At 38.8% G+C, this 24,998-nt stretch overlaps 1 protein-coding gene across 14 annotated transcripts in view; it reads right to left on the bottom strand.

The window, feature by feature from the left end:
• The window catches only part of tenm4 (teneurin transmembrane protein 4), a 205,271-nt gene that overhangs the window by 13,740 nt on the left and 166,533 nt on the right, over positions 1–24,998 (bottom strand). For all 14 annotated transcript variants that reach the window (XM_083548345.1, XM_083548346.1, XM_083548344.1 and 11 more), the window contains 5 exons: positions 22,483–22,637; positions 17,135–18,012; positions 12,966–13,138; positions 9,826–10,061; positions 988–1,284 (listed from right to left, as the gene is read on the bottom strand). In XM_083548345.1, coding sequence (XP_083404471.1) covers positions 988–1,284; positions 9,826–10,061; positions 12,966–13,138; positions 17,135–18,012; positions 22,483–22,637 — 1,739 coding nt within the window. The remainder of the gene's footprint in view (positions 1–987; positions 1,285–9,825; positions 10,062–12,965; positions 13,139–17,134; positions 18,013–22,482; positions 22,638–24,998) is intronic.

The following is a 24,998-nucleotide window of genomic DNA, read 5'->3' as shown; positions in this document are numbered from 1 at the left end:
TCTTTGGACAGCTCTTTGGTCTTGGCCATGTTAGTAGTTGGATTCTTACTGATTGTATGGGGTGGACAGGTGTCTTTATGCAGCTAACAACCTCAAACAGGTGCATCTAATTTAGGATAATAAATGTAGTGGAGGTGGACATTTTAAAGACAGACTAACAGGTCTTTGAGGGTCAGAATTCTAGCTGATAGACAGGTGTTCAAATACTTATTTGCAGCTGTATCATACAAATAAATAGTTTTAAAATCATACATTGTGATTTCTGTATTTTTTTTTTTAGATTATGTCTCTCACAGTGGACATGCACCTACAATGACAATTTCAGACCCCTCCATGATTTCTAAGTGGGAGAACTTGCAAAATAGCAGGGTGTTCAAATACTTATTTTCCTCACTGTATATATATATATATATATATATATATATATATATATATATATATATATATATATATATATATATATATATATATATATATATATATATTTTTTTTTTTTTTACTTTAAGCTTTCTAATATAGCAGCATATGCCAGAGTTTGACCTTTTTGAAAGGCAAACTCACCAAAAAAATCCAGGTTTATGAAAGATACATTTAAATAAATGTAAATACAACCTAAAAGGTACTCTCAGCCCTTCAGCACTGTTAAAAGGTTTAAAGGTTCAAAATCAAATATAAAACTCAGATTTGCATTGGTTCCTGTATTTTTACATTTGCAAAACCTGGTATCTAATTAGCAAGACAAAGACATTTTACCTTCTCTAAAATGGTGCTATATTGGGCATAACTACACTGTCAAGCTGTCAGCAGTAACAATGCATAATGTGAGCAGAGTGCATCAGACAGTTTAACTGCTAAGTTAAAACTTGATAATACCACATAAAACCAAAGAACTGAGATGTGGTAGAAGGGTCTTAGGCAATTTTACTCACATTCTAATCAAGTATAATAATTTTTATTTATCACTACAATAAATTAAAAACTGTTTACCTTCTCAAGGTAAGTATAGCTCCATGACTTGCCATCTGCAAATATCTGTGAGGTGATTCTTCCATTTTGGTCATATTCCATTCGGATTGACATGGTTCCTCTTTGAATGCCAGCCACATGCCCTCCAGGGGAATAGGTAACATTGACCCCATTCAGACGGTTACTCGGTGCCCACAGGGTAGGTCTGCCTGCATGGTCGTAGTGGATCCTTAGAGTAAATTTCCTGTGATCATCATATACTTTCTCTGTCCGAGTGATGCGATCAAAATCCATAGACAACAGATTTCTGTTATGAACCTGCCGAAAGAAAAATGCAAAGATTTTATATAAAAAATGGCTAAAGGTGACCTTAATTTAGTTAGTTAGTCTATATAGTTAGCTGACCATCTTAATAATGCTAGTAATTTTAAATAATAGTTGGGTATTTGGAGTCTAGATATTATTACATTGATGTAATTTCCATAGATTTTGTTAAGAAAAATGAGAGAGAGAGAGAAGGTTGGATGATGGAGATGGTGAAGCAGAAAGCGGATAGGATTAGTAAGGAGGATGTGAGAGCAGCTATTAAGAGAATGAAGAGTGGAAAGTTGGTTGAACCAGATGACATACCGGTGGAAACATGGAGATGTTCAGAAAAGATGGTAGTGGATTTTTTAACAAGATTGTTTAACAAGATGCTGGAAGGTGAGAGGATGCCTGAGGAATGGAGAAGGAGTGTGCTGGTACCAATTTTTAAGAATAAAGAAGATGTGCAAACCTGCAGTAACTACAGGGAAATTAGGTTGTTCAGCCACACCATGAAGTTATAGGAAAGAGTAGTGGAAGCCAGGCTGAGGGAAGAGGTGACCATATGTGAGCAACAGTATGGTTTCATGCCAAGGAAGAGCACTACGGACGCAATATTTGCTTTGAGAATGTTGATGGAGAAGTATAGAAAAGGTCAGAAGGAGTTGCATTGTGTGTTTGTGGATTTAGAGAAAGCGTACGACAGGGTGGAGAGAGGAGTTGTGGTATTGTATGAGGAAGTAAGGTGTGGCAGAGAAGCATGTGAGGGTGGTGCAGGACATGCATGAGGACAGTGTGACAGCAGTGTAGAGTGCAGTGGGAACAACAGACTGGTTCAAGTTGGAGGTTAGACTGCATCAAGGATTGGCTCTGAGCACTTTCCTGTTTGCAGTGGTGATGGACAGGTTGACGAACAAGGTCAGACAGGAGTCTTCATGGACTATGATGTTTGCGGATGATATTGTGATTTGTGGTGAGAGTAGAGAGCAGGTTGAGAAGAGCCTGGAGAGATGGAGGTATGTTCTGGAGAGAAGGGAAATGAAAGTAGGAGTAAGACAGAGTACATGTGTGTGAATGAGAGGAAGGGCAGTGGAGTGGTGCGGTTGCAGGGAAAAGAGGTGGAGAAGGTGGAGGAGTTCAGGTACCTGAGTTCAACAATGCAAAGTAATGGAGAGTGTGTTAGAGAAGTGAAGAAAAGAGTGCAGGCAGGGTAGAGTGGGTGGAGAGGAGTGATAGCAGGAGTGATTTGTGTTAGAAGGGTATCTGCAGGGTAAAAGGGGATGTTTATATGACTGTGGTGAGACCTGCGATGTTGTATGGTTTAGAGACAGTGGCATTGACTAAAAAACAGAAGACTGAGCTGGAGGTTGAAGAGTTGAATATGAATTAGAAACAAGTTTATTAGCAGGACCATGCATGTAGGACATTTTGGAGACAAGGTAAGGGAGTCATGATTGAGATGGTTTGCACATGTGCAGAGGAGGGACATGGGGTATATTGTTAGAAGAATGCTAAGTATGGAGCCACCAGGAAGGAGGAAAAGATGAAGGCCACGGAGGAGGTTTATGGATGTGGTGAGGGAGGACATGCAGGTATTTGGTTTGAAACAGGCAGATGTAGAGGACAAGGTGATATGGAGAAGAGTGATCTGCTGTGGCCACTCCTAACAAAAGCAGACAAAAGAAGAAGAATTTCCTTTTTTTTTTTTCCATGCATGGTGAACCACAGACAATTGTTGGGTCTCCTTCTGTCAGGACAAGGGGAATGTGAGAAGTTCATTGATCATTAATACTCGCTCACCATGCCTTTAAGGAAATAATTACCCCGGGGAAAGAAAAATTCAGGGAAAAATCAGTGGTGCTGATAGAAGGCAGATATAATCAAAAGATTTGCTATAGGATTCAAATGGCATGTCACACTGAGCATCAGTCCACTCTAATGGGTAAGCGGTTTCTGACCCAGGCACATGGTGAGATTAAAGAAAAGAGTCAATCATTGGAAGGTGCTAATCCGTAGGAGACTTCCGGGTCAATGCAGAAGGATAGAGAAGAAGAAAATGAGTCATATTATGGCTTTGTCTGCCAGAGCAATCCTCACATGTATATATATATATATATCTTTTGCAAGGTACATTGTGCAAAGTAATGGACTAAAGTCCAATTTAGTCCATTACTTTGCACCATGTACCTTGCATTAGAGACCTGCATGGGACGGATTTTTCAGTCCCGCTCCTGCAAAAAAAGTTTTCTTCCGTAATATTCAATTATATTCAAATATTCAAAATATTCGTCCCGCTCCCGCCCACAAAAGCCAGCAGGTAAAATGTATAAGTACATTTATTTTCAATGCACTGACTGCTTCTTTCTGTTACTCTGCTGTTTTGTTTAACTTGCTTTGCTTTTGTATATGAATAAAAAACGAAACATAGATCATCAACAAAAAAAAAAAAAAAGAAAAGAAAAACAACAGGCCTTGTATGTTCTTTGATAATGAAGTAATACCTGTAGCACTCAATCTTGCACTTCAGACATTTGTGCATGAACCAAACGGGAGTTCGCTTCCCACCTTGTGCCTGTAAATTGTTTTATTTTATTTTAGTTGCTTTCATGCATTAGATAAATAACAGTTGATTTGAATTTATTTATTATATATGTATGTATATATATATATATATATATATATATATATATATATATATATATATATATATATATATATATATATATATATATATATATATATATAAATACGTATATAAAATAAATAAATAAATTCAAATCAACTGTTATTACTGTTATCAACTGTTATTACTATAATTAAATTATTTTATTCTTCCGCAACCCGCAAACACGAGTATTTTGCCGTAGACAGGTAGGCTAGATTACGAAGCTAATGAGCAATTTTTTATTAAAATATAAATAAAGAAATATTTTTACTCAGATATAAAAAAATTTCCGGTGGAGTTTATTTATCAGTAAAAATTTGTTTTACTGATGCGCCAAGTCTTAAATCAGCACCGAAATCCGCCATGATGCGCACAATTAACCATCTGGGGTTGATAAATGCGCCGACGTGATTTGTGGCATTTATCCTCAGAACGCCGAAACAAACTTAAATTACTCTGCCTTTTTTCATGGTACAGCTAAAAGCATTACATCATTCAAATCTGTAAAGGGTCTAAGTTTATTTGTATGCACTTGTAATAACAACAAAATGCTGTGCTTTTAAAAGAATAAAGAAAACAGACGGGGGGGCGCTCTCTGCTGTCTCTGTCATCTTTCTTCAAAGACACATAAATAAAGCATCCTGAAAGCTGGAAATGTTTACTTTTAAATAAACGAATTCACATTGAACACAAATATTCTCCGAAAATGTAATCTGTAAGAAAGTTAGAAGAGGTGCAGTTTCTCCGGTATCACCTTATTAACCATCTGTGTGAAAACAGCAAAGATTCTGTTTGGTGTCCTGATGATTTACGTAATTTAAAACACCACAGTACTTTAAAAGGTTTACAAGAATATTTTGTCTTCGTGCTCCATGTTGAGTAATAATAAACATACATTTGCATGAAGCATCAGTATTGGTCCATGCCCATGTTGATTAAAGTATTGAAAAAATATTAAAATATTGGAAAGTATTCATTTATGGTACATTTAGAACAGATGAAAATGTGCAATTAATGGTGAGTTAACTCCAATGACAATCACGCAGTTAATCGCAATTAAATATTTTAATCGATTGACAACCCGAATATTAATGACGTGAGGTCCAGTTACCAGCGTGACACTAAAACAGGTAGTTGTAGTGGCTACTTTTTACTTAAGTACATGTCAGAGCCCAAACTTCTTTACTTTAACTTGAATAAAAAAGTATAGTCAGTACTTCAACTTTTACCAGAGTATTTTAAAACATGAGTTTCTGTACTTCTACTTAAGTGAATGATGTGTGTACTTTTGCTACCTCTGGTCTCTACCTTTTATCTAGTCGCAAACTATTTCTCAAATAGAGGCATTTCAAAGTAGACAGCAAGATTTTTGAGGCATAAACAAAAAAAGAACATGAACATCTCTCCACAGACAGTAACCTGAGCTGCTCCAGACAGAAAATCTGAACCTGAGGTAAAAAAAAAAAAAACATATCTCCTTAGGGACCTTCAAGTCTAGTTAAATACAATTTGAACTCATTGAGTAATACCAATTATATGAAGATATAGTCAACCAAGAAATGGTCAAATGCCACATCTGATCTGCTGTCAGTGCTTGGATAAATCCTCAGAAATCAGGATCGATTCCCTTGGCCCATCTCGATTTAAGTATGATTAAAGCTGATCACTTCAGGTATGAGCACGTATCTGGGCTTGATATGCTGTGTGTCTTAGTAAAGTCTTAAAGCAGCTTTTCTCATTGTCGTTGGCTGCTGTCCAATGGCACTAGAGGAGACGAGTGTGAAAGTGTTCTTACATATCTCTTGCATGCTGAGAGCCCTTGTCTGTAAAGGACCAATTACACCAGGGCCAATTAATGTCACTAATGCCAAGTTTAGAGGATTACTTTATACTTAAATTAAGGAACTCATGAACTTCCAGCAAGACATACAGAAATGAAGAAGATGCCTTCAACCTCAATAGATGCCAATAAGACAGTGTCCTGCAGTTCTCTCAATTCTATCGTGTAACAAAGACAACCTGTGTTTTTTCTTTTGCATATATTTTGCATATATAAAACTTAAACACACACCAGCCAGTACTGATGGACAATCATATAAAAATGAGAACATAAAAGTTTTATTGAGAGTGAATTGGAGTATGTTCTGCCTTTGAACATATTTGTATCCAACGAGTTTTTTTTGGTTTTTTTTAATCAAGGTGGAAATGGGATGAGGAGAAGTGATTCTGCCAGCTCTGGCTGAACAGACTTAAAAAGAGAATAGAATATCTAGGGAAATGGCTCACATGTTTTAGATGTTTTAAAATGAACTGAAAATAAGCTAAAAGGCATTAACTTAGGAAAGACAAATATAAAGGTTATCATAGATTTGATGCAGGCCATTTATAATGGCTCCTTCTACACTTATCATCAAGAAATAAACTAGAAGGACACAACACACAAATAAATCTTGATGTATTGTCTTGATGATGGATATGCCATTCAGCATCGACAAAAGAAACATCTCCATATGCACCATTCACACACATTTGCAGATGTCTTTCTTTTGTGTTCTCATTAAATTCAAGGTTTTGTTTTGCAGTTCCAATATTTGCCTGCGCTTTCTGTTCTAAACATGTCCCGGGTATTTCTCTGATAAGAACTCTAATCTTATTTGTTCAGTGCGATTTTTTGCTTCCTCGAGCAAACAAGTGTGTCTGCATGTTTACTGTGCCTGTTTGGAGGTAGTATATGACACCGTTCTATTAAATGCATCCCAAAATATCCAAAAGACTGTGTGCACATGTTTTGTTACTGAGGCTCTGAGGATGGCTTTCTGCTTTTGTGTAATTTCACGTTGCAGTAGATGGAGAATTTCTCCCCACTACACTCCCAAAGCCTGGGGGCAGATAGGTGGCATGTTGCCATGGAGAAAAACAAAAATGTAATGTCCTGGCGGCAGAACCCGTGAGCTCTCCTAATGGCACGGGTTGTCACGGTGATAAGCACATGGTACACGCGATACAGAGACATCACTGCGGTGTGCCGGTAACATGCTTCGTAGTAGAACAAGCTTTACCGAGAACAGAGTGCATGGTGGGTGTGTGTGTGTGTGTTTGTGTGTGTGTGTGTGTGTGTGAAATTGGATGGGTGTTTCCACCAGTAGACATGTACAGGAGGGATGCGCACACACACACACACACACACACACACACACACACACACACACACACACACACACACACACACACACACACACACACACACACACAGTCTCTATTTTGCCTTAACGTAACAGCACATGTCCTGATTTAAAGCTTCTTTGATTCATGCTTTTAAATGCATAAACACATCCTCTAGTCTCCTTCTAGATTTTAAAACAAAAACACACCCACAACCACACATAAACAGAAAGAATCACACACACACACACATGCACACACACACACACACACACACACACACACACACACACACACACACACACACACACACACACACACACACACACACACCTCTCCATGCTCTTACCTGTAACCGAACCCACATAATCTAACACAATATCTCTTGATTCCATCAAAATTCACCCTTTTTGTCCCCACCATTTCACTGTATTTAAATACACACACACACACACACACACACACACACACACACACACACACACACACACACACACACACACACACACACACACACAAATACACACCACCCGAAGGGGTTCAGCCTATTCTATACATTTTCCCTATTCCCTCAAGACACAACACAGGGTTATTAAACCAGCCGCTATTCACCAGCTGAATGGCACCTTGTGACCAGCTGTCCGCTATGCTGCCTGAGTTTACAAACCACCCTGCCTGCGGCCCCCTGCATCAAGTTTGCTTACACAAACAGAAAGCGGGCATGCTGGACCAACATGGTGTAGCAATTCACGGTGAATACATCCAGATCCGACGTCCTTGACTGGCCGCTAAGCCATGGTTCAAATCACAAATAGGTCGTCGTGTGTTGAAGGCTGTGCCGGATAGCGGCTAAAGTGGTTTTCCCATTATCACGTCTGTTATTATGGCACTGGCAGATGAGTGCGGGTCAAAGCGTCCCGGTAACTGGTCGCACACTTTGATTCGGTTATTACTTCCCTGGAGGTTGGAAGGCACAGTCGAAAGCCGAAGTGACATGACTCGTCCTCTTTCCCATGAGCAAATCCTCGCCTGAAACAAGGTCTGTGGTGACTCTTGCTTATTAAGGCGATTTCTATACAACCAGACCTGAGACGCACCGAGGAGATGGATGGAGGTGTCAGGGCTTTACAGTGAGGAAAGACTCTGGGTTTTTAGTATCAGGGGATTCATTGCTGCCCTAGCTGTTGACCCAGTGTTCAGGGTCAGAAAGTGGGATGCTACACAGTGATGGATTGACTGCTGAGGAGACACTGTGTGCTCGCCCATACTCTGTGACCTTGGCAAGCAGCTCCATGCCTGCCGAGGCTGGGTCAGAGCTTAACGGTGCCATCATAAAAGCGGCCATCGTTCAAAAAGACAGGTGTGGTCATCAACAATGTCTATAAAGAGCAAGAGAGGCTGTAATTAAAATGCAATTAAAGCTGCAGCAGACTCTTCTGCATTTAGATGAGTCAGTGTGCATCTAAGAAACAGTGTCAGAGCCTCACACAATTAATCCAGCCAACACTGGGGCAACATGCTCATCCGTGTGGACTTATTTCTGACTGTGCAGGCTTTGCTGCCAGACTGACTTTGTAGGAGGTGTGTTTGTGATTCTGTATCTGTCAGGCCACACTGGGCACTTTTCTGTATGTGCTAGAGGTGGTGCATGGGCATGTGCCATACCTCAGAGATTCATAATCTGTGAGCAAGTAGGTGAATAGAAACAAGGTCTTTATGTCTTTTGAGCCTGGGGGCAATGAGGAGTAAATCTAAATGAGTTATTTTGTTTGTGTACATGGCTTAGTTTCTCAGATGGGAAGAAAGCCTATGCTTATTCCACATTCTATAAATAAATGCATATGATTACAATTCAGAAACCACCAGTTTGAAAAACTGAGTACACTCTTACTGCTTCTATATGAATTAAGAGGCTAGTAGCAGCCAGGTGCTACTAATCATCAGCCAATGTGAGCACCTCTTTTTAGCAGTTTGCTGGTCTGCAGCATTCAGGTGTGTGTTAGCACAATGCCAAGGACGGAAGACATCAACAATGATTTTAGAGAAGCAATTGTTGCTGCTCATCAATCTGGGAAAGGTTATAAGGCCATTTTCAAACAATTTAAACCGCCTTATTCTACAGTCAGGAACATTAGTCACAATTGGAAAACATTCAAGACAGCAATCTTCCCATAAGTGGGCATCTCAGCAAATTCACCCCAATGTCAGACCATGCAATGCTCAGAGAAATTCCAAAAAAAAAAAAGGTTACATCTCAGACTCTACAGGCATGTTGAATCTGAAAGTTCATTACAGTATAATTAGAAAAAGACTGAACAAGTATGGTTTATTTAGAAAGGTTACCAGAAAAAAAGCCTCTCCTCTAGTTATATCTGAACAAATCACAGACCTTTTGAACCAATGCCCCTTGGAAAGATGAGATGTGGAGATGATTGTAATAAGTAATGATTAGTAAATTTGTGACCTGTAACCAGTAAAAGAAGTTGGTGGTAGCATGGGAAAGGTTTGGCTGCTTAGCTGGTTTGTTCATTATTAAATTCTTGTTCACAAGTGTCAGACACTATGTGACTCAGCATAGCGAAAAATGATAGTAATGCATGATGCTTTGGCCCCTGCAGCCAGGAATCCTTCAGAGTTTTTATGGATGATCACTTCAGACTGGTGTCTGTGTGTATGTGTGTGTGTGTGATTGAGAGAGAAGGAGAAAGTCAAAGATCAATTCTCACCCTCAGCCGGCGTCCATAAACTGTGACCTGTCCCCGTGCTTGCTCTTTCCGCTGTCTCCACTCCACTAAGTTGAGGCCGTTATCTATGGGAAGGGTGACGTTCCTCCTGCTGACTGTTGGGTTCACGGTACCCGAGAGCAGGTGTCGCTCTGTGTTCAGCGAAACTTCCATGCCATTAGCCAAAACCAGCCGGAGCGAGCCATCCAGTCCAATGTAGTAACTGTTTTTGACTTGATCTATGGAGAAAATAGAGTAGGAAGGAAAATTGTTACAGTAGGTTTGAATGTATGGAATGTTTTATGGCCACTTTAAAGAACAAACTCTGGGTATGTTTTGACTAAACACTAAAGACATCTACATGCCTCATTTTGATTAGTGTAGAAAAGGAATTGAGTTGTTTTATCTGAAATGACCTTGGACCAGCAATAAGTGATTGATGCTAGAGAATAAACGGTCTCTCCGTGTGAAAAGTCTAACAACAGAAAAGTGAGAGGTGTATGTGTATGAATGGGGGGTGAAGGGTGTATTGGAATAAACGTGTGTATCAGAAAACATGAAGAGATGCGCCTGCAGCTGGATCTCTGTGTTACCAGGTCCTCTATCTGAGTGACAAATTTCACTGGGGTGGAGATGGAAATAGATTGATGTGAAAGAGAAACAAAAGAAAAAAAAAATGAAAATGGAGATAAATAATGCAGCGAAGAAAAGATGCAACAATGCCACCAATGCAACACACACGAGTAAGTATCAGTCAGCACTTTTACTGGGCCCACCATGAATAAAATGCTCATTACTGGCCACTGTGAATTAATGAGTTGATGAGAGCTTCGCTCATTACGCTGCAGTGCTCTCAGCCTAAACAGTAATGTTCAGCCAGCTTAATCCTCCCCTGTGAAAACATGTGTTTCACATGTAATGTAAACTGAAAGGGACAGTTATGCAATTTAAATGATTGCATATTAAAAATGAATCATTGCACAAGTTATCCATGTGCACTAATTTAATGGTATTTAAGGTCTAGTAATCTAGAATGCTGTGTGAAGTACTAAATGAAGCCTGTTTGTGCTTAAAGTATGATTTAGGCAGGTACAGAAGGAACTTTATAGTCAGAACAGAATGAAGCATGTTCATCTTATATGCCTGCATATAATTATAGTGTAATTAAGAATGACCTTCAGGAAATATGAAAAACCAAAAATTATTTAAAAAAAAGTACAACTATAAAGATAGCCCTTTTGAACACACACACACACACACACACACACACACACACACACACACACACACACACACACACACACACACTTGAATGCAATGCTTATAAATACCACAAGGTCAGTGCCTTTGAGAGATGCCTATATCCAATTGATTTAGTGTATAAGCACAGACAAAATGGTTTCCAGTTACAAAGCAGACAAGAGAGAATTAATTAGCAGCAAAGAAACTGGCTCTGCACCCGCACTACCTCTCTCCCTTCTCTCAGATTCCTAGCACAAGGTCTTCATTCTGCTTTGACCAACAAATCTGAATTCTATAACCTCTACATTAACTGAATTAAACAATCTTCTCATATGTTCATAGAGTTTTTCCTAATTTGAAACCATTCCAACACCAACGATCTGTGTGGTTATATTAAGAGAAAAGTTGTTAGTCTGGAACAAAGAAATAGTGATGTTATAGATTTTGGTGTAGTATCATTTCATCACAATGACCCCTATTAAAACACTTTAAAGAGGCTTCAAATATTATTGAGCAATATTTCTACAGAAAATAAAATCTCACACTACAAACTCACACTTTAAAACCATAGACTACTAGTGTTAGGATGTGTTCTTTAATAGAGATTTCAGTGCACATCTGCACACTAAGTTTTGATAGGAGCACCTGCTAAATGCTGTAAAAGTAAATGTATTATGCCTTCTTCCCATCCTTCGAGCAGTAATGGACATTGGAACAAATAAGAGTATTGCGACCGACACACACACACACACACACACACACACACACACACACACACACACACACACACACACACACACACACACACACACACACACACGCTTATCTATTATTGTTTACACACAGAAATAGATGCATAGGTTTGGGACTTTGAATGATAACAGATGTCCTGACAGCCAGAAGTAAAACCTCTGGAACCATCCACGCTTGGTATCGATTTACGTTATTGTATTTTCAAGCCTGTCAAATTCGATCAGTTATAAAACCTGTCTGGTCCTTAAACTGATAAAAATGTGGTGCAGTTCTATACAAACATTTGCTGGTTAAGCAAAATAGCAAATGCGGAAATGCACTTAATGTTATCTCTCAGATGCTGTATTATTGGGCCTAATTTAAAAAACAGGAAAAGGTGGGCTTTCAAATCAAGCGCCTGTGGGAGTATGGCAAAATCATTACAACTTTTGACTGTGAAGACCAGAGAAACAGTGAGTTCAAAGGCGAATATTGGAAATCAATGAAGTGCTTGGTCAGCTGCATAGCAGTATATCAAAAGTATGCAAAGAAAAATGACCAGTTTATGCACACGACCCACGACCTCTGACATGTTCCTTTGTCCTGAAATCGGAGTGATTAAGATTGGGTTTCCTACAGAAGACAGCGGAGCCTTGGCGTGTGAAGTAGAAGGATGGAAAATCTATGGCTGCTTTTTATCTTTCTATAAAAGATGTGGGTTCTGTAAATTTCCTCTGAGCGAGAACACCAAAACACATTCATTCATTCTTTTATTCATGAATCTACACATGTGAAAGCAAGCAGAGCTGGTTGTCAGCAATAAGTACACTGTTATCCACATACATATTCAGGGTTGCCACAAAAAATAAAGCACTGTATTCTGAGGGCATGGTAATGTTGCAGGTATCCGAGGTGAACAGCAGCTTAAGCAGTGTAATGAATCAATCTCATCCTGGCACATTGCAGTCTAGCACTTAGTGCTAACTAATTAAAATGGTCACAACAGTGAAAGAAAAAATCCAGGAGATATTAGATGTAAATGCTACCAGTCTTGACACATTTCATGGTTAAAATTGCTTATCACAGCTCACATTACACATTTCAGGTAGGCTTGTAATAATTTGGGCGATATTTCATGTATAACCTCATAAGCAGTTTGGACAACTGACCTTGCATGAGTGTGTAAAAGGTTCCAGAGGCTGAGAGGTTGGTTGTGACGATAATGTCCTCTTTGTTGGAGCCTTCAGCCTGCACCCGCACGGCACCATCAGAATCAGTGCGGTAGCTGCTCACCCTGCCTGTAGGGTAGGTCACGTTTGTCAGTCGCCCATAACTGTCATACCTGAGGAGGGTGTCAGACAGAAAGGACAAGAAAAAGAGAAAGACAGACATACAGAAGAGGGTTAGAGACCAGGCTATAGCTGTTGGAAAACTTTAAAAAGCTATTGGTACATTACTATTATTCTTAAATTCTTCACTCAAGCTTTTAAAGCGATCTCATATATACAACAACACAACTAATGCAAATAGGCACTTTAAAAAAAACACAAAAAAGAACCAGAAATTCATGCATGCCAAAGACCACTGTACAGTTTGAGTTCTGCAAATTACTTTAGCTTATAATAAAAGTTGCACAAATACCTCTATGCCAACAATAAAAAAGCAATAAAAAGCAAAGCACAGCTTAACAAAACACCCTGTCACATCCTAGAGCACTGCCACAAAGTCGGCTCTCTTTAAACACAACCCGTCCTCTAAAATTATGAGCGAGCACATCTTGTCCAATACTTTTATCAGGCATGTGATTGAAGCCCGAGGAGGTCTTAGAAACGTCTTGTTTCTCTAATAACTTTCAAAACGGAAGTGATGGCAGCAGCTGGTCTGCAGCACTGGCCCCCTCCCACTCAGTCTCATCAGAATGAAATGAAAGACAGAAAAGGCAGAGCTGATGCTGACAGAAATTTGATCTGATTTGCAGGGTAAAGTGCTGGGGAGAAACACACAGCATGGTATTAAAGTGCAAAATGGAGTTGTCCGCTTTTATTTCCATGAAAAGTAGTAATGGGATATAAACTTCTAGACTTCAGCACTACTTTTCTACATTGATCATGAAAATGGTGCTGGAAATGAAGTAAAGCAAACGTATTACATTCTTTTTTTCCATGCGATTAAATACATATACTTGCTCTCTACATATACTTATTAATGAATAACATCAACCCTCGCACCCAGGCTCAATATTGCTCTGTTGGACTCCCATCCACAGATAGCTGCAACATCGTTAGGATTTGAACTTGCGAACTCCTAATGATTATGATTTCTTTTTGTTGTGCCACACAGGAAGATTATTCAATTTGGAACCACTGCTGATCCAGGAGCCACAGCTCCTAATTCCTATTTCTAAATCCAGACTGGATATAACAACACCTGCAATCTATTTAAACAGCTTAATCAAGTGCCTTTATTTTGGGAATCTATTTACTTTCTATTGATTTCTATTTCCTTTGCAGGTTTTGTCCCTTTGCTTCTGTCTTCTGTGATTTGATCCTGTTTTATTCCCACTGCTCTGTTCAACTGATCTTTTTCGGAATTTAAGTTTAAGAATGAGTACCAATAACAATAATAATCCTAAGAGGAAGTAAAATAAAGCAAACAACTATATACTGACCCCCCCTTATCTGTCTGCCTGGTACTAACTTACTACCCTGTAGTATTAGCTTGCGTTTTTCCGAACGAAGTCTCGAAACACTATTATAGTGACAAAAACACATCTGCAGCCTCAACAGTACAGAGAGATTCCAATAAAGCTTAATGGACGGGACAGCTCAGCAGATGCCTTTGTTGTGTTTGCCTCTGCGGCTTTGCATAGAGTCTTGGCACAAATCCTGGCTGACATAGCTAGCACGTGTCCTCGAGCTAACAGGCTTGAAAGGACCTTAATGAATTCAGGTGGTGGCTATGATAAACTCAGAAGACCGTCACTGTGCCCTGGAAAAAGTACATAGACGAATTCTCATATCTGTTCCATCTTTGGTGCATTATGACTAAGTCTCTTTAGGCGGCATTATAACCTTCAAAACTAATTACACAAAAAGCTCTATTTGGTAAAAAACACCACTTTATGCTGCCTGAGGAAAAAAAGGTCTGGGTAAAATAAAATTGTTTAGAAAAGTACACAGAGTGAACCATTCCAAATGTTAATTATTGTCCCCCCCCCCAATTCTAATAGCAATTAGAACGCTATTGTGCTTTGTAAGCCATTTATTCAAAGAAGTCATATGACAGCATGAGTTTTAATAGAACAATAGTGGTGAGGGGAAAGATTTAATTGCCAATAGACTTTTTGTAATTCATCTGAATGAGAAAATGACCCATAATCAGAATAAAAACAGACAAGGGGGATTTTCAGCTTCTTACTAAACATGTTTTTTCCACGCGTACAAAGAAGAACCCTCAGTACACTGTTAAGAAGAACGATGAGAAGCAACAACCAAGGCTTTTTTTAAATAAAAAAAAATAAAATTAAGGCAGGCAAGCATAGAAAGGGAAAAGCATGTGACAGATATCCACTTGCAACCAGGCCTCGCAAGAAAAACAAGATCCTTCTACGGTATATCAGACTGGAACAAAGAGCTGTATATGTGTTGTGGATTTACAGGGATCTCTGTTGCAGGTGGAGGTAAGTGTATTGAAGCATGAGCAGTCTGAGGCTGATGTGAAATGTGCCAAAGATGCACAACGGTTTGTGCTTTGTTTTATGTATTGATTTTACTCTGTGGCACTAAGATCTAACACAGCAAGGTAAGAGTGTGAGCATGCTCTCAATGGACGATTGTACAACTTTTTAAACAGTGTTTATATTTGCTTCAGGAGACATAATCGCACATAGGCAAAGGTGTTATTTTTTATAAAAAGAGAAAAGAAAAGGAAAAAGGACCCATACAAATTGTAAATAATATTTGTAAGGGTTTTCAAAAGAAAAGTTCACCTAAAAGTGCAAAACAAATAAATAAAATAAAATATGCCAATGCACAGGAACACAATAAACTCCAGTATATAAAATGTACTGGAGTTATTTGGCCTCATCTAAATTATCTGTGAAAACCAATACGTTCCTTTGCACAGAGGCGGATTTAATTGACCATATTTATTTGCCCATGTCCCAAATTCAGCTTTGATCTGTTGCAGTAACCATAGCAACTTGAGCCAGAGCCAAATCTCCTGCCAAAGTGTGGTCTGGCTACACAATCTGACTCTGAATGCACCGTCCAACACCAATGAGTTCTGACGTATAATCAAGCATCAACCAGTTCTGGGTCATAAAGCAGCGGGGCTGCAAGTAATGAGATCTTTGATAATCCCTGACTGCTTTCGTTAACAATTCATCATCTTTTTAGGGTCTTCAGATAAGAGGTTTCACTTCACCATTACATGTGTTATTATCAACATGCCAAAATACAATTTGTGCTAAGAATCATACATAACACAGTAAACCTTTCCTCCTGCTCAGCATTCCATCAGATTACAAACTGATTGCAAAATTTTCAAAGATTTCAAGGGCTCTCACATATGCAGCATTTATTGCATTTGAATCTAGCCCTATTGTTTTTTACTTCTTTCACAAGGTTCATTTACCTACACCACAAATGTATGTGGATGCAGACCAGAATAAGTGTCTGAGACAATCCTTGCAAGGTGTTTTCTCTATGCTTTCAATCATTCTTCTATCCATTATCTCTAATCCATGTTTCTGTACTTTTTTATATGTACTTAGTAAAGGGCTGTCTACATTTTGATGAGAATATGTTCAGCCTACACACCCCCTAGCCAACATTGTTGTGCCCTTTTTTTTATTTAATTGTGTATAGTATGAAACTAAACCAAACTAAATAACAAAGGAACCAAAATATGAATTTAGTCTCTGAACTATTAGTTGTGAAAGCTCCATTACATCCTGGAGATAAAAAAAAAAATAAAAAATTTGATGCATCTGATAAAACTTGCCTGAAAATCAATATCACAACAAAAGTCCAAAGTAAAAACCCTAGGCTCGAACAATACTATTTCAAACAGAGTACTTTTTAAAGAAATGTTTTATAAAGCTGCAGGGCACTACTTAGTGGTTTCAAAAGCTCATGTAAAAATAAATTTCATATGGCTTCATATGTGTACCAAAGACTGCCTATTTTTTCATCGTAGGTTCTTCTAGAAGATTTCACATTAGCGCCCTTTATATAATGTTTATTTTTACAGCAAATTAATGTAACTGATGTGCTGTTGAAGCACTAGATAATACTGGCACTTACAAATATATAAAAAAAAACTAAATATTGCTTACTCATAAAACGTAGTCCATCCATCCTCATTGCTCTTCGTGGCCAGAAGTCCTGAGTTTCCGTGGTAAGTCATCATGGCTAACTCGTGGCCCTGGGTACCGAAGATCTTGAGGGCATTATTCGTGCCAATGGTGAACCAAAACGTTTGGCTGTCTGGGGTCATGATCCAGAGGGGCAGTCCTGTACTGTCCCTACGGATGGTCACTTTGTTCTTGTTCTTGTCTGTGACGGTGTTCAGGTCTCCTGGTCCTGAATACGTCAGATTGTACAGGTAGTCACCTGTGGTAAGGCTCTGGGTGTAGATGTGACTGCCATTGGTATCAAACAAGTAGAGTTCATCATCCATGGGTGATGACACCTCATACATGTTAAGTGGATTGAGGTAAGGTTTGTTTTGCCGTACGTAACGGATCCGGATATTGCCCAGATCAGCAATGAAAAGCTCTCCATCAGGTGAGACTGCCAGCGATGATGGTGAGTTGAGCTTTGCATGCTTGGCGTAGCCATCATCGCCTGAGTAACAGTCACAGTTGGGGTCTGTCTTACAGTCGCAGCCGCTTGGGGCACCAGCAACCAGAGAGATCTCACCATTAGTGGAAACCTGTCTCACTCGATTGATCTTTTTGTCATCAGATTCAGAAATGTAGAGGATGCCATTGTGGGACACTGTCAGTGCATTCGCGGATTCCAGTGTGGCATGGATGGCAACTTTGCTCACCAGGAAGTGGTCAAGGCCCGGCACCTGGCAGTGCATAGGTCGGCCGGCGACAATCCTGACCTGGTGGTTCTCTGAGATCTGCAGCACCACGTTGTTATCCAACACATAGAGTGAGTTGTCCATTGGACTCACAGCTAGGTCCGTGGGCCATTCCAGACGTACCTGTCAGAACACACAATGGTAGGCAAAGTTAGTCTGCAATTTTGTTTCTAATTTTGAAGAATCCTTTTTTTTCCAGCCGTCACACGGGAATATCAGATTGAATGTCAGTTATAACAGAAAATAGACAAATTAAGTTACAAAATGATCTGTACTCAGTCAGTTGGGACGCCTGACCATTACACCAAAAAAAAGAAGAAAAACCTTGATGTTTTTTAGCTCCACGGTTAAAAGCAACAGCAGACATGGTAAAAAAGCTGCTTGATTAAAAGATGGTTATAGTGTTCTAAGAGAGGAGAAAAGCAAAAACAAACTAGCATGCTGTGTTGTCTATATTATAAGAAGACCTTAAAAGCAGCGATTGATTTGGATGCGTCAACAAATCCATTTTTCACAGGCTAAAGAGAAATGTCAAGATAAGCATTGTGCAGCATCTGACAAAACAAAAACAAAGCAAAAAAAAACCCACAAATCCAATAAAGGTTTTTTAATACAAGAATCACTTATTATTAACCTCCTGAAAGCACAGATGCTCTTTCAGCTTGACAAAAATCTGTTGTCTTTTCTGTTGACTTCCTTCCATCATCAATCTACTTTTGTTAATGTTTTCTGTAAAGAGTTGTTTGTTTGACATTTCTTGAAGATGTCAAGTGTCGATGTATTGTAATGGTCAATAAGGTTTCTCCATAGGAAAGTATTCAGAACTAAGCATTTTGTCACAAGCGAGCACATGTTAATTCTCAGTTTAAGAAAGGAAAGAATTACTTAGTGCCTGAATGTTCCACAACATTAAATGGGACTATAAATGAGCAAAAAGTATTCTATTCCTTAATTTACAAAATTAAGTACAAAAATTGCTGTGATAAAATAAATGACAAGGTGGTGTGATGCAGTAAAATATTACAGAGTTACAGTTATCACCATGAATTTGAATATTTTCCTATTTAACACATTCCTTGTTTATTCCTTACTGAACCGTCACCTAGTAAAGCAAATCAGACTAATTATTTTAGATTTTCTCTCATGGACTTTCTAAGTGCCATGCTACTCCTTCTCAGGAGGGACTTTGCTTGGTTTTGTGATGATATAGTATGTAACATACGAACATTTTTAAACCTCGCTTTGCACTGTAAAAACATTTCCTTTCATACACGTTATAGATTTCCTTTTGCTCAGAGTAGCTTAAAATTTTATTTTTCTGCCACTGTGATCTCAGTATTTTAAATAACATAAAGCTATGGTTATATTAGAACACACACACACACACACACACACACACACACACACACACACACACACACACACACACAAATAACTTCACATGTATCACTTTTCATCCGTGTGGTGTCTGTGAATCTGTTATTGAAGCAGTGGGGTTTATGTAATAAGACCCATTGCAGGTATGCGGGCTACGCTGACAGCTAGCATAGGGAACGTCTCCTATTTCTATCAGCAGCTACATTACTATGGAATGAAAATGGGGACCTTTTCCTTAAAATCAATTTGTTGTCAACAACCTGGCTAAATATTTCATGAGGGTAAGTGTGCAGGTGGGAATTCAGTACACAAGCCTGCAAGACTTTGCACACTAAGGCAGGGGTCTAACACACACATGTACACATTCATGAGCATGTACATACAAAAGTATGTGGATACCTGAGTATTGAGTATCTCATTCCAAAAGCATGTACATTATAAGACTGAATTGCTCCTCTTTGCTGCTGTAACAGCCATTACTCTTTCTTGGAAGGCTTTCGACTAGATTTTGTAATGTGGCTGTGGGAACTGTTGCCAATTCGGTCACAAGAGTGCTAGAGGTTGGGTATGAAAGTCTGGTGTGTAGTCAGAGTTTCAATTTATTACAAAGGTGTTCTGTGGGGTGTAGGTCAGAGTTCTCTACAGGTCATATGATGATTGGGGCCATTAGATCTAATGAAAGGAAATCTTAAAGCTACAGAATACAATGTATTTAGTACGACTTTGTGGTGTAAATGAGTGCCATAGTCTTGTTGTTCACATACAGTAACACTTTGTTACTCGGGGGCTGTGGAACTCATTCAATTCAATACTGAAAAAAGTTTTTCAGCACTTTGACTCTCGCAAAGACTCTGAAGTACGCTTCAGTCTCGCGGTAAAACAGATGCATAAAGGGTCTCATGTTAACTCGCGAACAGTGAGAGAGCATTCTCTTTTGTGCTTTCTGTGCATTTTAAGCCTAAATCATGGGTCCAAAAGTGGGTAATAAATCCTACCACCTACTGTACTGTACGTTTAGCAACATCACCACAGTCACACTGTTTAACTCACCTATGATAAAAAGCAGAACATGTGACAGATGTCCTGACCAAAAATAACTGTTTTTGACCTTGTCTAAAAGCACTAATCTATATTTATGTGTACAGGCTAACTCACACAAAGATGTATTGAAATAACTTGTAGAAAATAAAGCAAGAATATTTGACATTAACCACCTAAAGCTTTGCCCTTGTTAAGAAAGAATGCTGATGTCAATATTCCTGACTAAACAGCAAACTGTTTTGCCTGTTTGACTAATAAAAAGTCACCTCACCTGCATAATACCCTTTTATCCTTTATTTTGATTACAGCAGGAATGAGAGGGCTGAGAAGAAGTTTGATTTTCAGGTAAAATCTTCATAACACTACTTTATTTGACATCCAGGTCTCTTAGTTCTCATATAAGACATTGGGGCTACTAGGAATCACTGGTTTTGTAATACATGCTGGAAATAAACACATGCAAACAAAAAAACAAAAAAACACAGCTACTCTGCTTCCTGTGAGACAGAGCACTGCAAAAATACTGAAATATTGGTGATTAATGAATAGGTCTAAAAAAATTTTTTTGTGCTAAATCCAGGTAAAATCAGGATAAAACATAGCCTGGAAAAGTGTTGCAGCAGGAATTACAGGATGTATTTGAAGCAGAAAGCAGTGAGCTGCACATGAATTGTTATAATGGATGCTTTTTACTGTCTGAGTGTCTGTGGCAGGAATGAGTGTGATTTGTCATCACTGCTAAGGGTTTTCAGAAGTTTCAGCATATTAGAGTGAGTAAGTGCTTGTGAGTATGTGCATGTCTGGTGGTGGTGGTGATGGTGGTGGTTGTGGATGTGTGTGTGTGTCTGTGTGTGTGTTCGCTTATGCATTCAATTATGTGTTTGCCAATTGGATGGAAAAGAAATGGTGTGCATGTGTGTGATATGTCAAGATGTGTCAGTATGACTGCATGTATCTGTGTGCATGTGTCAGGAAATCTGAGTATGTGTGTGTGTGTGTGTGTGTGTCAGGGGAGTGCAGTGTCTCAGAAGAACAGCGGTGGGCAGCTGTAGGTCAACAACACTCTGTATCCTTTTTTGTAAAATAAAGCCTCCACATTTGCACACACACACACACACACACACACACACACACACACACACACACACACACACACACACACACACACACACACACACACACACACACACAGTGGGAGCCAGGAGGAAAAGAGTAAGAGAGTTGACATATGAACACACTACAGTGCTCAAGGATCAGGCTTAATATTACCGACACAGTCCTGTCTGCTTGCTCAATGTATTATTGCATTATACATTAATAAAATAATTGGATTGTAAAGAAGGTCTTGTAAAAATGTACTTGCATTCAGTGCACCCTGAATTAAGACCCTTTTCTGGGTGATTTGTGATTTCATTAGCACAGACAGCCCTAATATCTGCACTAAAGAGGCTAAAATAGAAACAAAACAAAGAAATTCAAAATAAAATAAAACATAGCAGTTTCGACATTTAATTAATGGTATAAAAAAAAAAAAAAAAAGGAAGAATGTTTTGTTTCCACAAGGTACAGCAGCTGCCTTCGGGTCCTGTAGCTCAGAGTTTAAAGGTGTTTTTTCCCCCTTAAAATGTAGAATTGCACTGTTTTAATTTATGTAAGCAGTCTATTTTGTTATTTTAGCTACGTAACTGTACATTACTGTACATAAAATGTGTTATTGTTAAGAATTAATAGAAAGATACCTAAATTGCAATTATTTATTAAAAACTTTTTTCCTACTTACAACCCTAATTCTTTTTTCCTGGACAGCAAAACTGACAACAAACTAGAATTATTTTTATTTTGTTGACATCTCTTGCAACATGCATCTTCTTATTAAATGTAATAACTGCAACTTCATAAGGTTAAGCACAGCTTTCAGCTTTTTTTTTCCCTCTGGTGCCAGATCCTGTATCCTATCATCTCCCTAATGGAAGCCACTATGCCTCTAGAGAGCACCGTGTCCTTGCCTGGGGTGACTGTTAGCATTTGGTGTGGGTGGCAGTCTGCTGGGTGCTCATGCTGCTATATATGTCGAGGATGCTCAAACAGCAACCAGGCAATGTGTTTATGCTGTCGTGTGACGGGGCCACTCTGCAGGATGGTGATGATGATGCTGCTGGAAGCGGAGGAGTATACCTGTGAGATGTCCATCACAGAGTCGCAGCTCAACGGTCGTGCTGAGGTCAGGTCGTTGAAGCCCAGAAGCGTGGAAATGATCCCGTTCTGATCGATTCGGCGGATCATGGTGCCGTCCACGAAGAAGATGGTGCCGTATTTGTCCACTGTAATTCCTGGAGGAGAAGAAAAACAAAAATAAGAAAATAAACATTAAATATCTATTTGTCCTTAAACACAAATGTATACAAAACCCTAACTAATGTATGGGAACAGAGTCATCCTTGAAATGTATGTTTGTATAAAATCCTGCCTTTTAAAATCCCTGCAGACTGATTTTTTTAAGGGTACTGGGCCTGTCCTAATTACTCCATTATTCTGTACTATTGCTAAGGTATGCAGACTAAACTGAGAAAGAAACTAAACTAAACTAAACTAAACTAACCGCAAGTCAATTTCAAACAAACCAAACTGGATTAAAGATAAATTAAACCAAGTCAAAACGAAACATAAAATAACCAAAAACAAACTAAACTAAAATCAAAGCCAAAACATACAATCCAAGTAGATTGGAACCCCTGTGCACGAGATTCATTAGTTCCTGAAAACCGTTTGTGTTCCCATATGCTTGTACTCGCATATTAATTTTCCCATAAGAATGAATGTAAAAGCAATCAATCCGTTCCCAGGCCTCAGGCGATCGCTTATTTCATCCCTTAAAAAATTGTTTAATGCCTAATTTAACACGCAAATATACTTGTAACAAAGTATAAACATAAAAAGTAACAAATTATAAACATTGAGTTCATTATTTTCTTTTCGTTTTTCATGATTGTACTTACTGTTGAACTAGACATGCCATATTACAGACAAAGATCTCGTGTGCGTATGCCACGTTCATGCTTTTCTACAATTTCTTTCTTAGTTTCAATGGTTATTATTTTTACAACCCAGCGCTATCACTACACTTCTTGGTACCCATGATCCTAAATTTATAGTGAAATAAAACAAAAACACTATAAAAACAGACAAAAAGCGCAATATTCACACGAGAGAATGACGGGAACGCACTCAGAACAATGTCTATGGAGCGAGTGAGCATGAAGCATGGGGATGGAGGTGACGAGTGACGATCAGAATGCGTGACTGGAACCAAATGCGTCAGAAGAAATGCTCGTGTTCCTGAAATATGCTCGTATTTCTACAAAGATTTTTACTAGTAAAACCGCTCATACACCGATATTCTCCTCCTACAGGGCACTCGTTCACTGGAGTTCCACTGTATAACTGTTGTATTTCCTTTAGTTTTGACTCAATCATTTATTTCAGATTAGAAATAACTGGTAGTGTCACCAAACATTTCCATTTCCCCCCTCTGGACTGAAGAACTGAGGTCATCAGCTTATTAACGTATGTCGGAATCTTGGCATGAAAGTTATGAAATATGTTGCCTTCAATTTTCTTACAGTCACAACTGTCAAAGCATGGCTTTCATAAAACATAAAAAAACATTACAACAAAGAACATTATGATCCTAATTTAAAGCGATTCTACTGCTTGGGTGCAATTGTAATCATTGGCATCCTGTGTGAAGCTGAATAATGAAATCATATAACGTGGTATATAATTCCTAAAGCAGTATACACACACACACACACACACACACACACACACACACACACACACACACACACACACACACACCTAAGAGTGGAAAATGAATGGGCACAGACTGCACAATATTAACATAAAAATAGTGAAGCTGTAAGACAGCCTGTGATCGAGTGACTAATCAAACATCTAACAGTTAGGAATCGGTGTGGCAGAGCTATAATGCGCCGAATCTGTAATCAGCGGCTCTTGTAGCAAAAGAGCCTTTATTTATTTATTATTATTTATTTTATGAACACCACACAACACATTGGCCATGCAGTATCGATCACAAATCTTGAGAGAGAAAATATCATTATGCCTATATTTCTGGAAATGGAGGGAGGCATTGATCTGGGCTGTAAAACGAAAGCTCTTTCAAGATGTCTGCACCACCGATCCCATTCTAAAGAGCCCCACAACTCCAATGAACAACTGCAAGCACTAAACATCCACCACTCAGACGACCCTCATTCTCCAGCCCATGATGGATGATGGCTGTATAATTTGGCCTTGCACTGCAGGTTTTACTAACAATTTCAGACTGAATGCTGGAAGGTGATATTATGCAGTCTGGATAGTTTCTAATCTGCATCTATAATAAGAAACCTCAATACAGAGGAGGATTTTGAGCATGGGTGATAAACACAGAGTAATACAGCGTGTCAAAAATCTATTTCCCTAAAATGCTATAGATATCAATATGACTGTACTTCTAGGTAAATATGCTAAAATATTTATAAAATCATGAATAATTTTTATTTTGTGTGCTTTAGAGCAAGCATTTTCTGACAGCTGTAACTAAACAGTGCAGAAGGGCATCTTTCCAAGTGCCATAATCAAGATTTTACATAATGCCTTTACAGAAAAGCTGTCAGCAGCTTAAG

Source organism: Silurus aristotelis, assembly GCF_946808225.1.
Source record: "Silurus aristotelis genome assembly, chromosome: 8".
Taxonomy (NCBI): domain Eukaryota; kingdom Metazoa; phylum Chordata; class Actinopteri; order Siluriformes; family Siluridae; genus Silurus; species Silurus aristotelis.
This window is presented reverse-complemented; position numbering and strand designations above follow the sequence as displayed.